Raw genomic sequence first — 10,634 nt, forward strand, 5'->3', positions numbered from 1 at the left:
TCTGGAGCACATAATAACCCGTTCCACCAATCTTACCAAATTTTCTAGAGCTGCATTGGTCCCAAAGAGGACCTTAGTCTCCAATAGACTTTAATTTGTATCAACTTCCATTTAATTAGCCCTTTTCTATGATGCCCGTTTATTTTTTATGATTAACCAATCAAGTTACCACTAAAGTCCAAACTACACGACCTAGAAGTGGGCAGCAAGTAATATCACTTTTGTGTGGTTTGCCACCCAATAAACATATCCACATCGACAGCCAAGCATTCATGACACAGAGAACCATATTTATATAGTGGGCTCTCCGTAAGTTTCTTTGAGCCGGGTAGCTACACAGTACGCACACCTATCCCGGCTGCAGCGCGGTTCCAGCCACTGGTGCCACGTGGTTTGTGCTCTTGTGGGCACACTGGCCTCCACCCATCTCTCTCACGTCTCCCCATCCGCAGCAAAGGCACACAGTACAGATTCGGCCCATCGTTTTATAGCCACACCATGGCTAGGAAGTGCTCACACTGTGGCAACTGCGGCCACAACTCCAGGACCTGCGGGAGAGAAACCATGCTCTGCGAAGCTGGCGACAACGGCGGCCATGGCGGCCTAAGGCTCTTCGGAGTGCAGGTCCGTATCGGCGGCGGCGGCGCAGGCTCGGCGTCCATGAAGAAGAGCTACAGCATGGACTGCCTGCAGCTCGCGGCTCCTGGTTGTTCCCTCGTCTCGCCGTCGACGTCCTCCTCGTCGTCGTCGCTGCTGCTGATGTCGATTGAGGAGGGATCGGAGAGGGGGGCGCCAAATGGGTACCTTTCTGACGGACCTCATGGCAGAGCTGTGCAGGAGAGGAAAAAAGGTACGTGAAGACGCGAGCAGTTAATTTTTCCTGTTTTTTTCTCTCTCTCTCTCTTCTGGATGAGCACATGCATGATGCATAGTTTAGGTACTAGTACCTGTTTTTCATTTTCTCTGATGATGAAAAGAGAAAAGAAGAAGATTTGTCCTTTGGAAATCCAAAATCTTTTCTTTAGCCCAAATTGTTTTCTTATTGGTTGGTGGTAGTATTGTGCATCAGTCTGACTCTGACCTAAAGAGTTGCATTATGCTTTACTTTCTTGGTAAAAATAAAGTCGCTTTATCTTCCCTGCCTGATAGTGCAATCTTGCAACTGTAAATCAAGCCACTGAGAGATATAGTCGGTTGAATAATCGGTTGGTTGGTAACATAGCAGCTGGTGTGTTTCTAAGCATAAGCAATACTGCAGGAGTTCCATGGAGCGAGGAGGAGCACAGGCAGTTCCTTTCCGGCCTGGAGAAGCTGGGCAAGGGCGACTGGCGAGGCATCTCCAGGAGCTACGTGCCGACGAGGACCCCGACGCAGGTCGCCAGCCATGCACAGAAGTTCTTCCTCAGGCAGAGCAGCTTGGGGAAGAAGAAGCGCCGCTCCAGCCTCTTTGACATGGTATGCACACACAAATACTGGTAGTAGTAGTAGTTCATACACGCACCGACATTTTTCTGTATGTAACCAATCAATAATCTGGTCCAACAGGTGCCGATTTGCGAGAACAGTGCGAGCATCTCCGATCCGCTGAGCAGCGAAGGGGCCTCAACCTCTCTGTCGCTGAACGTGCCACGCCACGGCGTCACCTCCGTCTCCGAGAGGGCGGCCTTGGACCTGAATTCGACGGAGGAAGACGACAGCAGGGCGGACGCGTCGTCGGCATCGGCATCAGGTGCAGGGACCAGACCACCGTTCCCGGCAGCGCAGACGGAGCCGCTGCAGCCTTCGTCGCTTGGCCGTGGGCGCGGTCACCACTGCTCTCCGTTGGACCTGGAGCTGGCCATGTCGCTGCCTGCCCCATCCATCGGAACATGACGCGCCGCCGCCGCCGCCGTACTTATCGCCATGGAATCCCACGCAGGTCGCGCCAGAATTCTTCAGCGCAGGTTGCCAAGGCCGAGGCCGTGCGTGCCTGCTGTCTCGCACAAACGTCCCACGTGTAATCAGAACCGGGTCTGCTCCTGTATGAGTATGACATGACTATGCCATGTTCCCCGCGCAGGATTGAAACCGTAAGGTTACGCTAGTTGCTAGCTTTTTATTTTGAACCCTTGTGAATGATATTGTTACGAAAAATAGCTCCTAACATAGGTTCACTGTGATATATGTTATATACACTGTGATATATGTTATGTAGACCATATGTTCGCTTTGATATTAAATTTATTTTTTATGGCTATTAAATATGACTACGTGTCATCTCAACACCCGTGCGTCCAATACGTATAAAATATGTGTAAAATATTTTTTTGGGCATTCTTGATAGAGCAGAGTTTAAAATATAGACAGAGATATTTGAATGGGCCTGTCTAGCATATGATGTGAATGGGCCTGTCTAACATAGGTCTCTAATGACTAATCTGACGGGAGAAGAGAAAGGGACGGGAGAAGAGAAAGGGAAGGTGAGGAGAGAAGTTCAGCCTGCCTTTTGATTAAGGATCCTCGTTTGGCATGAGACAAGGAAACTTAGCAGACCACAATTATCCCATTGAGACTTTGTCGGCTGCATGTGGATTAAGGGGGATTGAAAGAGATTAAATTCGTTTCTATTTAAAATTCTCTCTCAATCCAGCACTATCCGAACAAGCCAATGGTGGAACTACTGAATAGTAAGGAGACACAAGGGAAATCTGGAATGGACATATTACTCTCATCATCACCTTGAATTGTCCATATTTCTGAACAATTCGGTGGAAGAGGATAACTCTAAAAGCTCAACGTACCCAACATCTATAGAAAGCCAAACAATCAGTGTCATAGGTGCCTGAAGAATGCATAAAAGACGTACGATCTTATACAGTACAGCTTACAATATGGGTTCTGATCTATAATCGATCTCCTTGCGCTATGAAAACTTATGCATCACTAATTTTGTAAGTTACATGAAACTAGCTAGCAATGGCTCGAGTCATCTTTCATAGTTTCTGCAAGCAGCTTATACTCTATAGCCCCAAAAAAAACTAATATTGGTTTAGCAAGCAGCTTATACTCTATAGCCCCTTGCCCTAATTTATATCATCTCCTCCCTACTTTGAAGGCACTTAATGCACTACATACCATCATCAAGTGCAGACCTCCCATTGTTACCAACTAAACAAGGAGGCCATGCCATAACATAGGGGTATGCAACAGTGCCATATGTCCTCTGAAACGCATTCTCCACTTTCATTGTTTGCAGGCAGAGGGACCAGAACCAACTTGATTTCGCGAAAAAACAGGTCTTGTTTGAAGTTGCCAAGTACGCAAAGCCATCCCTGACTGCCAGAACCAGGAGCCCGTCATACATGCACTTCTGATTCCAACGAAACCTAGTGACCCTGTCCAGCATCCACTTCTTAGTGCCATCCACATCTGTGCTGCTCAACATCACACCAACAGTGAAGCCAATAGCATAAACAATACAGGGCGCACCATTGATTGTTTCTCCGACACTGAAGCTGCAGCGTTCATTCTTCAACAATTGAGGGAGCTCCTCAGCAGAGAACTCCATTGTCGCCGTGTTAAGCGTGACCATATACCCGTCATTCTTGTAAACCATATACAAGAACCCATTTGATTGCATGGTGCACTTCAGAAGCCAGCTTTCTGATCCCCGTGGTGGCCCTGGGACATCAACCCACGGGTGAATTTGCCACTCACATGTGTCCGAGGAGAAGACAGTAGCCCGCACCCTGGACTCGTCGTGGGCAATAAGGACCACCCGAAACGATGCGGGGTCCTCCTCCGAGCAGAGCAAGTAGCCGTTGAGATCAAAGAAAGTCCCACGGCGACCTTCCAAGGCGTCCACATGGCGATAGTCTACTGACCGGCACTGTCGCGCCAAGGGATTCACCACCGCCATTGCTTGCGCACCTGGTTGGCCATCATTACAGAGGAGGACGTACCCGCCACGGCAGTCGAGAATGTCCCAGGACTGGGACTTGATGGGGTGCTCCTGGAGGCATGTGAGGAAGAAGTCGCCGCCGCGGACGGCGATGGACAGGTCCCCTTCGCGGCGGCGCACGGGGACGAATGAGGGGAAGAGCGGGATGGCCGGGTCTTGGACGGGGCTAGGGCACTCGAAGAAGAAGCCGAGGAGGGGCGTCCGGTGGAGCTCCCGGAAGCGGCGGCGGAAGGCCGGGGAGGAGACCACCGCGCGGCTCCAAGCCCGGCAGGCGAGGGCGGCGCGGACGAGCGTCGCGAGGGAGGGAAGGCGGAGGAAGATCTGGAGCAGGAGGTCGTCCGTGAGGGAGTGGATGGGGGTGGCACTTGTGGGGCTTGAATTTTTTGGGTGCTTCGCCGGCGGCGGCGGGGTCTCCAAGCCCTCGCGCTTCATTGCGGCGGAGATGCTGTTTTCACAAATTTCACAAATTGCGTACCCTTTTGTAGGGAATTTTTTTACTGTAAACCGTTCAGGGTGCACAGCGTAAGTCGCGCTCGAGCTTTTTCCTCTCCCTTGCAATACGCGCATGCGGTTAGCCACCGATACGATGGAGTTGGATAGGGATAGAAATAAAAAAGGTAGGAAACGGTTATTTTTTGTAAAAACAAAATAAAAAATGGAAACACAAAATTTCGGAACGAAAAGTACGCCGATAATAGTCAAAATCTAAAATAGGATCCATAAACATATAAATATAAAAATATCTTAATATAAAAGTTTATAATACAACAAGCTCTGAATCTGGTTAAGGGAGGTGCTCCAATTCCTTGTCCGTTGTATCGTATCTTCCGCTTCTGTACATGCCAACACGGACATATGATTATACGAATACCATGACGTGCCATCAGTAGCGCGACTAGATAAAAACGGTTTTGGAATTTCTTTTGGTTTTCCGAAAACCGTTTTCGATTTTTTCGATCAAATTTATCGGTAGCAGTATTTTTTACCGAAATCGATATCAAAATCAATTTAGTGTTTTACCGACCATTTACTTCGGTTATCAATTTTAATCAAAATTTACCGAATTAAAGTCTCGAAATTTTCAGGAAATATAAATATAAAACAAATTAGATAGTCCAAGGCCCACAATCCCCACTCTGACCTAAGCTCTCAGTCTCCTGTCCGACTCGGGTCTTCAATAAATGACACTCACCAAAGCGTGTTCTAGAAGAATTCGTGCCTATGTGTTGTATGGTTGAGCAAGGTGGGACCAAAAGCTAAGCCGTTGAACGGTTGCATTGTGCAACTGGTGCAGTGCTGTTCACGGGCGAGATTGGTCGTCGCGCGCTCGCGGGCGAGGTGGGCCGTCGGCTGTCGTGCACTCACGCTTCTGCGCATCGGGAGCGAGGAGGGCTGTCGCGCTTAGGGATGAAAAAAGTTAGAAGCAGTCAGCAAACAATAAAACCATTTCCGTTTTCGTATTTTTTTTATCGGAAACGAAATTGAAAACGGTAACTCCGGAAAAACGACATCGGTATTTCGAAAACATCGAAAATGAAATTATGGTACAAAAAATATACTGATAACAGTCGAAATCTAAAATATAATCGGTGAACATATCAATATAAAAATATCTTAATATAAAAGTTTACAATACAACAAAGATCACAAATTCACAATATAATATATTTACAATATAATAAGTTTATAAAGATCATAAGTGCACGTAATTTGATGCTTTAGACATAATATCATCACCACTAAACTACAAATGTATCTCAATCTATAAAGAACTGATACAATACACCTGTAAATTTTTTTAACAATGTATAGTATGTGTTGGGGACCTACTTTATCGAAGATCTTCAAACCAACTCACCTTCATCTTAAGGAAGTGTGTTTTAGGTACATGTGCAAAGGACAGACGAAGCTAGCCTTCGGTCGAAGCAGCTTGCGAAGAGCTTTGCTCAAACATGCACACGACGAAGGTGAACGATGAGGCTATCACCTTCGATGCTAGAAGGCTTTGCACACGAAACGGAAAAAGGTGAGTGACCTAGAGACTTCTACCACAAGAAACGAGAAAAGATAGTGTTGCTATCGTAATATTTGTAAGTCATGTGTGTAAATTTTGTGGGCATACTTGTAACTTCAGAAGAAGTTATATTTTTTCCTTATAAATAGGTGAACATTGTCATGTATCAATTCACTTTTTGAGGGCCTCAAGCTTCATTTAGCTCAGACTTCGAAATATCTTTAAGCTATCTTATTTGTAAGGTCGAAGGTACGTTTGTAATTATATATTATATGAAAAGAGGAAATGAAAAAAGCTAAGATATGCAAGATGAATAACATGCTTTGTTTCTTGTTTCTGTATTGGTAACTATAAATGTATTCTTATCTTACACCTTCTTCCAAGTTTTATCTTTCGAAGAAAGGATAATCAAAGGGAGAAGGTTAAAATATTCTAACTTATGTTGGTTTGTTCTTAGTTTCATGTGTTTCATGTAGTAATAAAAAAACGAGTGACCAATAGTGGACGGCATATTACACTATAACCAGTGCACCGCCATGGATACTAGCATGTTTACTGAAAGAATTAAGTGACGTTGTACGAGGAATTTGACAAACAGGAGCATCGTACTAATTCAACACATTGAATCTGGTTAAGGAGGTGCTTTAATTCCTTATCCGTTGTACGTATCTTCCGCTTATGTACACGACAACACAAACATATGATTATACAATACCATGACGGTGGCACTGCTAGTAGTAGCGTGACTGGGATGAAAACGGTTTCGGAATTTTATAAATTTTTAAAAACCGTTTTCGATTTTTTTCGATCGAATTTATCTATAGCGGTATTTTTTAAAAAGGGAATCAGTTCTCAGAATTTTACATCAGAATGAGTATTAAAATCGATTTAGTGTTTTACCGACTATTTCCTTCTGTTACTGATTTTAATCAAAATTTACCGAATTGAAGTCTCAGAATTTTCCGAAAATATAAATATAAAACAAATTAGATGGTCCAAGGCCCACACTCCCCACTTCGACCCAAGCTCTCAGTCTCCTGTCTGACTCGGGCCTTCAATAAACGACACTCACCAAGGTATCTTTATATAGAAGAATCTATACTTATGTGTTGTATATTTGAGCAAGGTGGGACTAAAAGCTAAGTCGTTGAACCGTTGTATCGTGCAACTGGTGCGGTGCTGCTCACGGGCGAGATGGGTCGTCGCGCACGCACGCTTTTGGGCATCGCGAGCGAGGAGGGATGTCACGCTTAGGGATGAAAACGGTTAGAAGCAGTCAGTAAACAATAAACCATTTGGAACAATTGGATCTATACCATTAAAAGATCAAAACTTTAGATATATACCATGGACCCCATATGTCATTGACTCATGTGGACCCACATGTAAGTGAGATAGTAATGGTATGGATCCAAAGTGGTGATCTTTTAATGGTATGGATCCAAATTTCCCAAACCATTTCCATTTTCATATTTTTTTATCGAAAACAAAATCGAAAATGGTAACTTCGGAAACTGAAACGATATCGTTATTTTAGAAACATCGAAAACAAAAATTCGGTATGAAAAATACATCGATAAGAGTCGGAATCTGAAATACGGTCGGTAAACATATCAATATAAAAATATCTCAATACAAAAGTTTACAATAAAAAAAGATCACAAATTCACAATATAATATATTCATAATATAATAAGTTTATAAAGATCACAAGTTCATAGAATTGATGCTTTAGAAATGATATCTTTACCACTAAACTACAAATGTATCTCTGTTTATATAGAATATATCTCAATCTATTAAGAACTGATACAATACACCTATAACTTTTTTTAACAATGTATAGCGGGCTCCATATTACTCTATAACCCGTGCACTACCTCGGATACTAGCATGTTTACTGAAAGAATTAAGTGACAGTGTACTAATTCAACACATTGAATCTGATTAAGGAGGTGCTCCAATTCCTTGTCCGTTGTACTTATCTTCCGAACACGCCAACACAGCTATATGGAAGATCTCTGGTGGGTTTTGGTGGTTTAGATAACAACCCAATTAAAAAACTAACAAGTGTGTTAAGTGTTGAACAGGCGTTTAGTATAAAACTTGTAAAGTTTAATACAATTGTTCATGAGTGATGGTCTAAAGACTGAGTTGATTATGGTTGTAGACATCACATGTAAAGAAAAACATTATTTAAGTGAGACTCGGTGTGCGTAACTCGGAGTCAACACATCATGAAACAATATTTTTATGATATATCCACTCTATCCATTTTAAAATAGTTGTCGTTCTCATTTTAAAATAGTTCTTGTCTACTTTTTAAGGAGTAGTATTATTAACTTTGATCAAATATACACAAAAATATTGGTATTTATAATATATAATTAATATCATTATAAATATCTTTGAAACTATTTTTATAACAAACTTATATAGAGAGAGATAGAAACACTATTAATATTTTCTATAAATTTAATCAAAATTAAGAAAGATTGATTAGAACGAATATGATAATGATGATAACTATTTTAGGATGGTGGAGTATTTAAAAGCATAAATATTTTTTTATATTTTTATAGACAGTAAATTAAAGGTAGCTTGACTTTCATTAAACCTAGAATAGAATTTGATCCTTTCTAGGACACAGGGACTACTAAATTAGGGAGCACTGAGTTGTTCGTGCCATTTGGATTATCGCACTCGCCTCGTTTGGCATGGCTCTACTGACACTCTGACAGTCGAAGCCGGTGAAGAAAAGGACGGTTTTATTGGCTGGCTCTAGTTCCATTTGAGAAGGGCGATAAAAATAGATTTTTGTTCTATTTAAGAAGAGAGATAAACGAAATGTTCCTTGGCAAGCGTGTACATGCATTAATTGGCTCTAGTACTGTCTGCATCCTTTGTTTGATGAAATCTGAAAGGAAATTTGTCGTCGTGTTTCCGTGCACCTTCAAACCATTCATTAGTGATGAACACGATTCTCCTTTTGTGAATCGCAATTTCAAATGGCCACTAGACCCTTGTCAAAAAAGAAGAAGAAGAAGAAATCACTAGCGCAACATCACAGCATATTTACAGACATCGCACATATCAATTCACTTCGAACGCGCACTGGCAATTGCCAAATGGAGAAGAAAAGGGAAGGAACGCACGAACAGAGAAGGAGATCGCCTCCGATGTGTAGGAAGAGAGAGAGAGGAAGTCACAGAGCAGCGAGGCCTAGGAAGTCGACGGCGGACTTGGCCATGATGGCGGTGAACTCCTGGAAGCTGATGACGCCGTCTCCGTCGGTGTCGGCCTCTTTCATCATGTCGGTGAGCTCGGCGTAGCAGATGGGGTGGCCCATGAGCGCCATGGAGCGCGCGAGCTCGGCGGCGGAGATGAAGCCGTTGCCGTCGCGGTCGAAGGCGCGGAAGGCCTCGGCGAGCTGCGCGTGGTCGACGGCCACGGCGGGGCGGCAGGGCCCCAGGAGCAGCGGCGCCAGGGAGGAGGAGAGCTCGTCGAACTCCACGGTGCCGTTGCCGTCGGCGTCCATGGCGGCGATGAGCGTGTGGATCTCGTCCCCGGCCGCGGGGCGGAGGCCCAGGGAGCGGAGCAGCGCCGCCAGCTCCAGCTTGGTGAGGCTCCCGTCGCCGTCGAGGTCGAAGCGGATGAAGAGCTCCCGGAGCTGGCTCAACTGCTCGTCGCGGAGCCGCGAGCGCCCGCCGGGCGCCGGTGCCGGTGCCGGTGCCGGGGAGGGGTCCCTGTCCCTTCCGGTCCCGGCGCTAGCGCCGGAGAGGGGCATGGACGCCGAGCGCTTCGTCCGGGCGGTGGTGGTGGACGTGGTCGCGGTCGCGGGCAGAACGGGTGGCGGTGCGGTCGCGCTGCCGTCTCGGACGCGGTCTTCTTCGGGCCGGGGGCTCTGCATGGCGTCCTGACTCCTGACTCCCGTGGCGAGGCGGCAGAGAGAGAGAGAGAGAGAGATCGTTTGCTTCGCGCGGGGTGCGGTCCTCTGCTTTCCGTTGAGGTGCCTTTTGGACGGATGCGGTCGTGTTGTTGGTTGCTTCCTTTCGTTTCTCAACAGCTGCCGCCTGCGGTTGCGCTTAAATTAGCGGGACTCGTCACCGATCTATTTCTTCATAATTTATTTATTTAAGCTATTAACTAATTTTAGTTTAAAAATAAATAAAAATAGAGTATGATCCTAATTTAATCTGATTGTAAAATTTATACCCTATTACCACCCCTCCGTACCGTGCTCGTTATATTCACAGCTTCTAATTAATTAACGAATCTTAATGGACGGTAATTTTTCCATTTCCAAACTGAATATGCTCTATCATCGGATAGAATTCCACAAGTGGCATCATCTTTGGACTTGACACCGCATCAGGTCTTCTGGTCATCCTGATGTCACGTCTGATAGCAAATGGACAACAGCGGTGGAAGTAAATAACCATTTATTCCGAGTAATAACTCAACGGTAGGTAAATCGGTTACCGAAGAGAAACTTTGTGACCTTTGAGTTGAAATGTTTTTTTTTGGCTAAGTAATAGGCTGCAGGTAGACGATACCTCGTGAGCTATCATATCTACCTTAAATAAAACCATCTTCAAAGATTCTTTCTAAATTTCACTCACTAAATTATCATTTACAGAGTCATTTATATAAAATTCAATTTCTATATTTTTTTAATTT

The 10,634-nt window shown here is 44.6% G+C and overlaps 3 protein-coding genes across 3 annotated transcripts; 1 reads left to right on the forward strand and 2 right to left on the reverse strand.

Annotated features, from left to right (window-relative positions):
• The first annotated feature begins 352 nt into the window (after positions 1–352).
• Positions 353–2,209, forward strand: LOC100381732 (MYB-related transcription factor). The gene is made up of 3 exons (NM_001174538.2): positions 353–850; positions 1,259–1,455; positions 1,546–2,209. The coding sequence occupies exons 1-3, from the start codon at positions 499–501 to the stop codon at positions 1,870–1,872; spliced, it is 876 nt and encodes a 291-aa protein (NP_001168009.2). The 5' UTR covers positions 353–498; the 3' UTR covers positions 1,873–2,209.
• Positions 2,210–2,766: 557 nt separating this feature from the next.
• On the reverse strand, positions 2,767–4,382 carry LOC100216622 (Cycloartenol synthase). The gene has a single exon (NM_001143035.2). The coding sequence runs from the start codon at positions 4,370–4,372 to the stop codon at positions 3,107–3,109; it is 1,266 nt and encodes a 421-aa protein (NP_001136507.2). The 5' UTR covers positions 4,373–4,382; the 3' UTR covers positions 2,767–3,106.
• A 4,515-nt stretch (positions 4,383–8,897) lies between these two features.
• On the reverse strand, positions 8,898–9,969 carry LOC100381663 (putative calcium-binding protein CML15). Its single transcript, NM_001174478.1, has one exon. It carries the CDS (start codon positions 9,862–9,864, stop codon positions 9,160–9,162), a length of 705 nt encoding a protein of 234 aa, NP_001167949.1. The 5' UTR covers positions 9,865–9,969; the 3' UTR covers positions 8,898–9,159.
• Positions 9,970–10,634: the final 665 nt, after the last annotated feature.

This window comes from Zea mays, chromosome 3, assembly GCF_902167145.1.
Source record: "Zea mays cultivar B73 chromosome 3, Zm-B73-REFERENCE-NAM-5.0, whole genome shotgun sequence".
Lineage (NCBI taxonomy): Eukaryota > Viridiplantae > Streptophyta > Magnoliopsida > Poales > Poaceae > Zea > Zea mays.

Coding starts and splice junctions, on each gene's coding strand:
- LOC100216622 (NM_001143035.2), bottom strand. CDS start 4,372: ATGAAGCGCGAGGGCTTGGAGACCCCGCCGCCGCCGGCGAAGCACCCA.
- LOC100381732 (NM_001174538.2), top strand. CDS start 499: ATGGCTAGGAAGTGCTCACACTGTGGCAACTGCGGCCACAACTCCAGG. Junction 851..1,258: donor TGTGCAGGAGAGGAAAAAAG/GTACGTGAAGAC, acceptor GCAATACTGCAG/GAGTTCCATGGAGCGAGGAG. Junction 1,456..1,545: donor GCTCCAGCCTCTTTGACATG/GTATGCACACAC, acceptor CTGGTCCAACAG/GTGCCGATTTGCGAGAACAG.
- LOC100381663 (NM_001174478.1), bottom strand. CDS start 9,864: ATGCAGAGCCCCCGGCCCGAAGAAGACCGCGTCCGAGACGGCAGCGCG.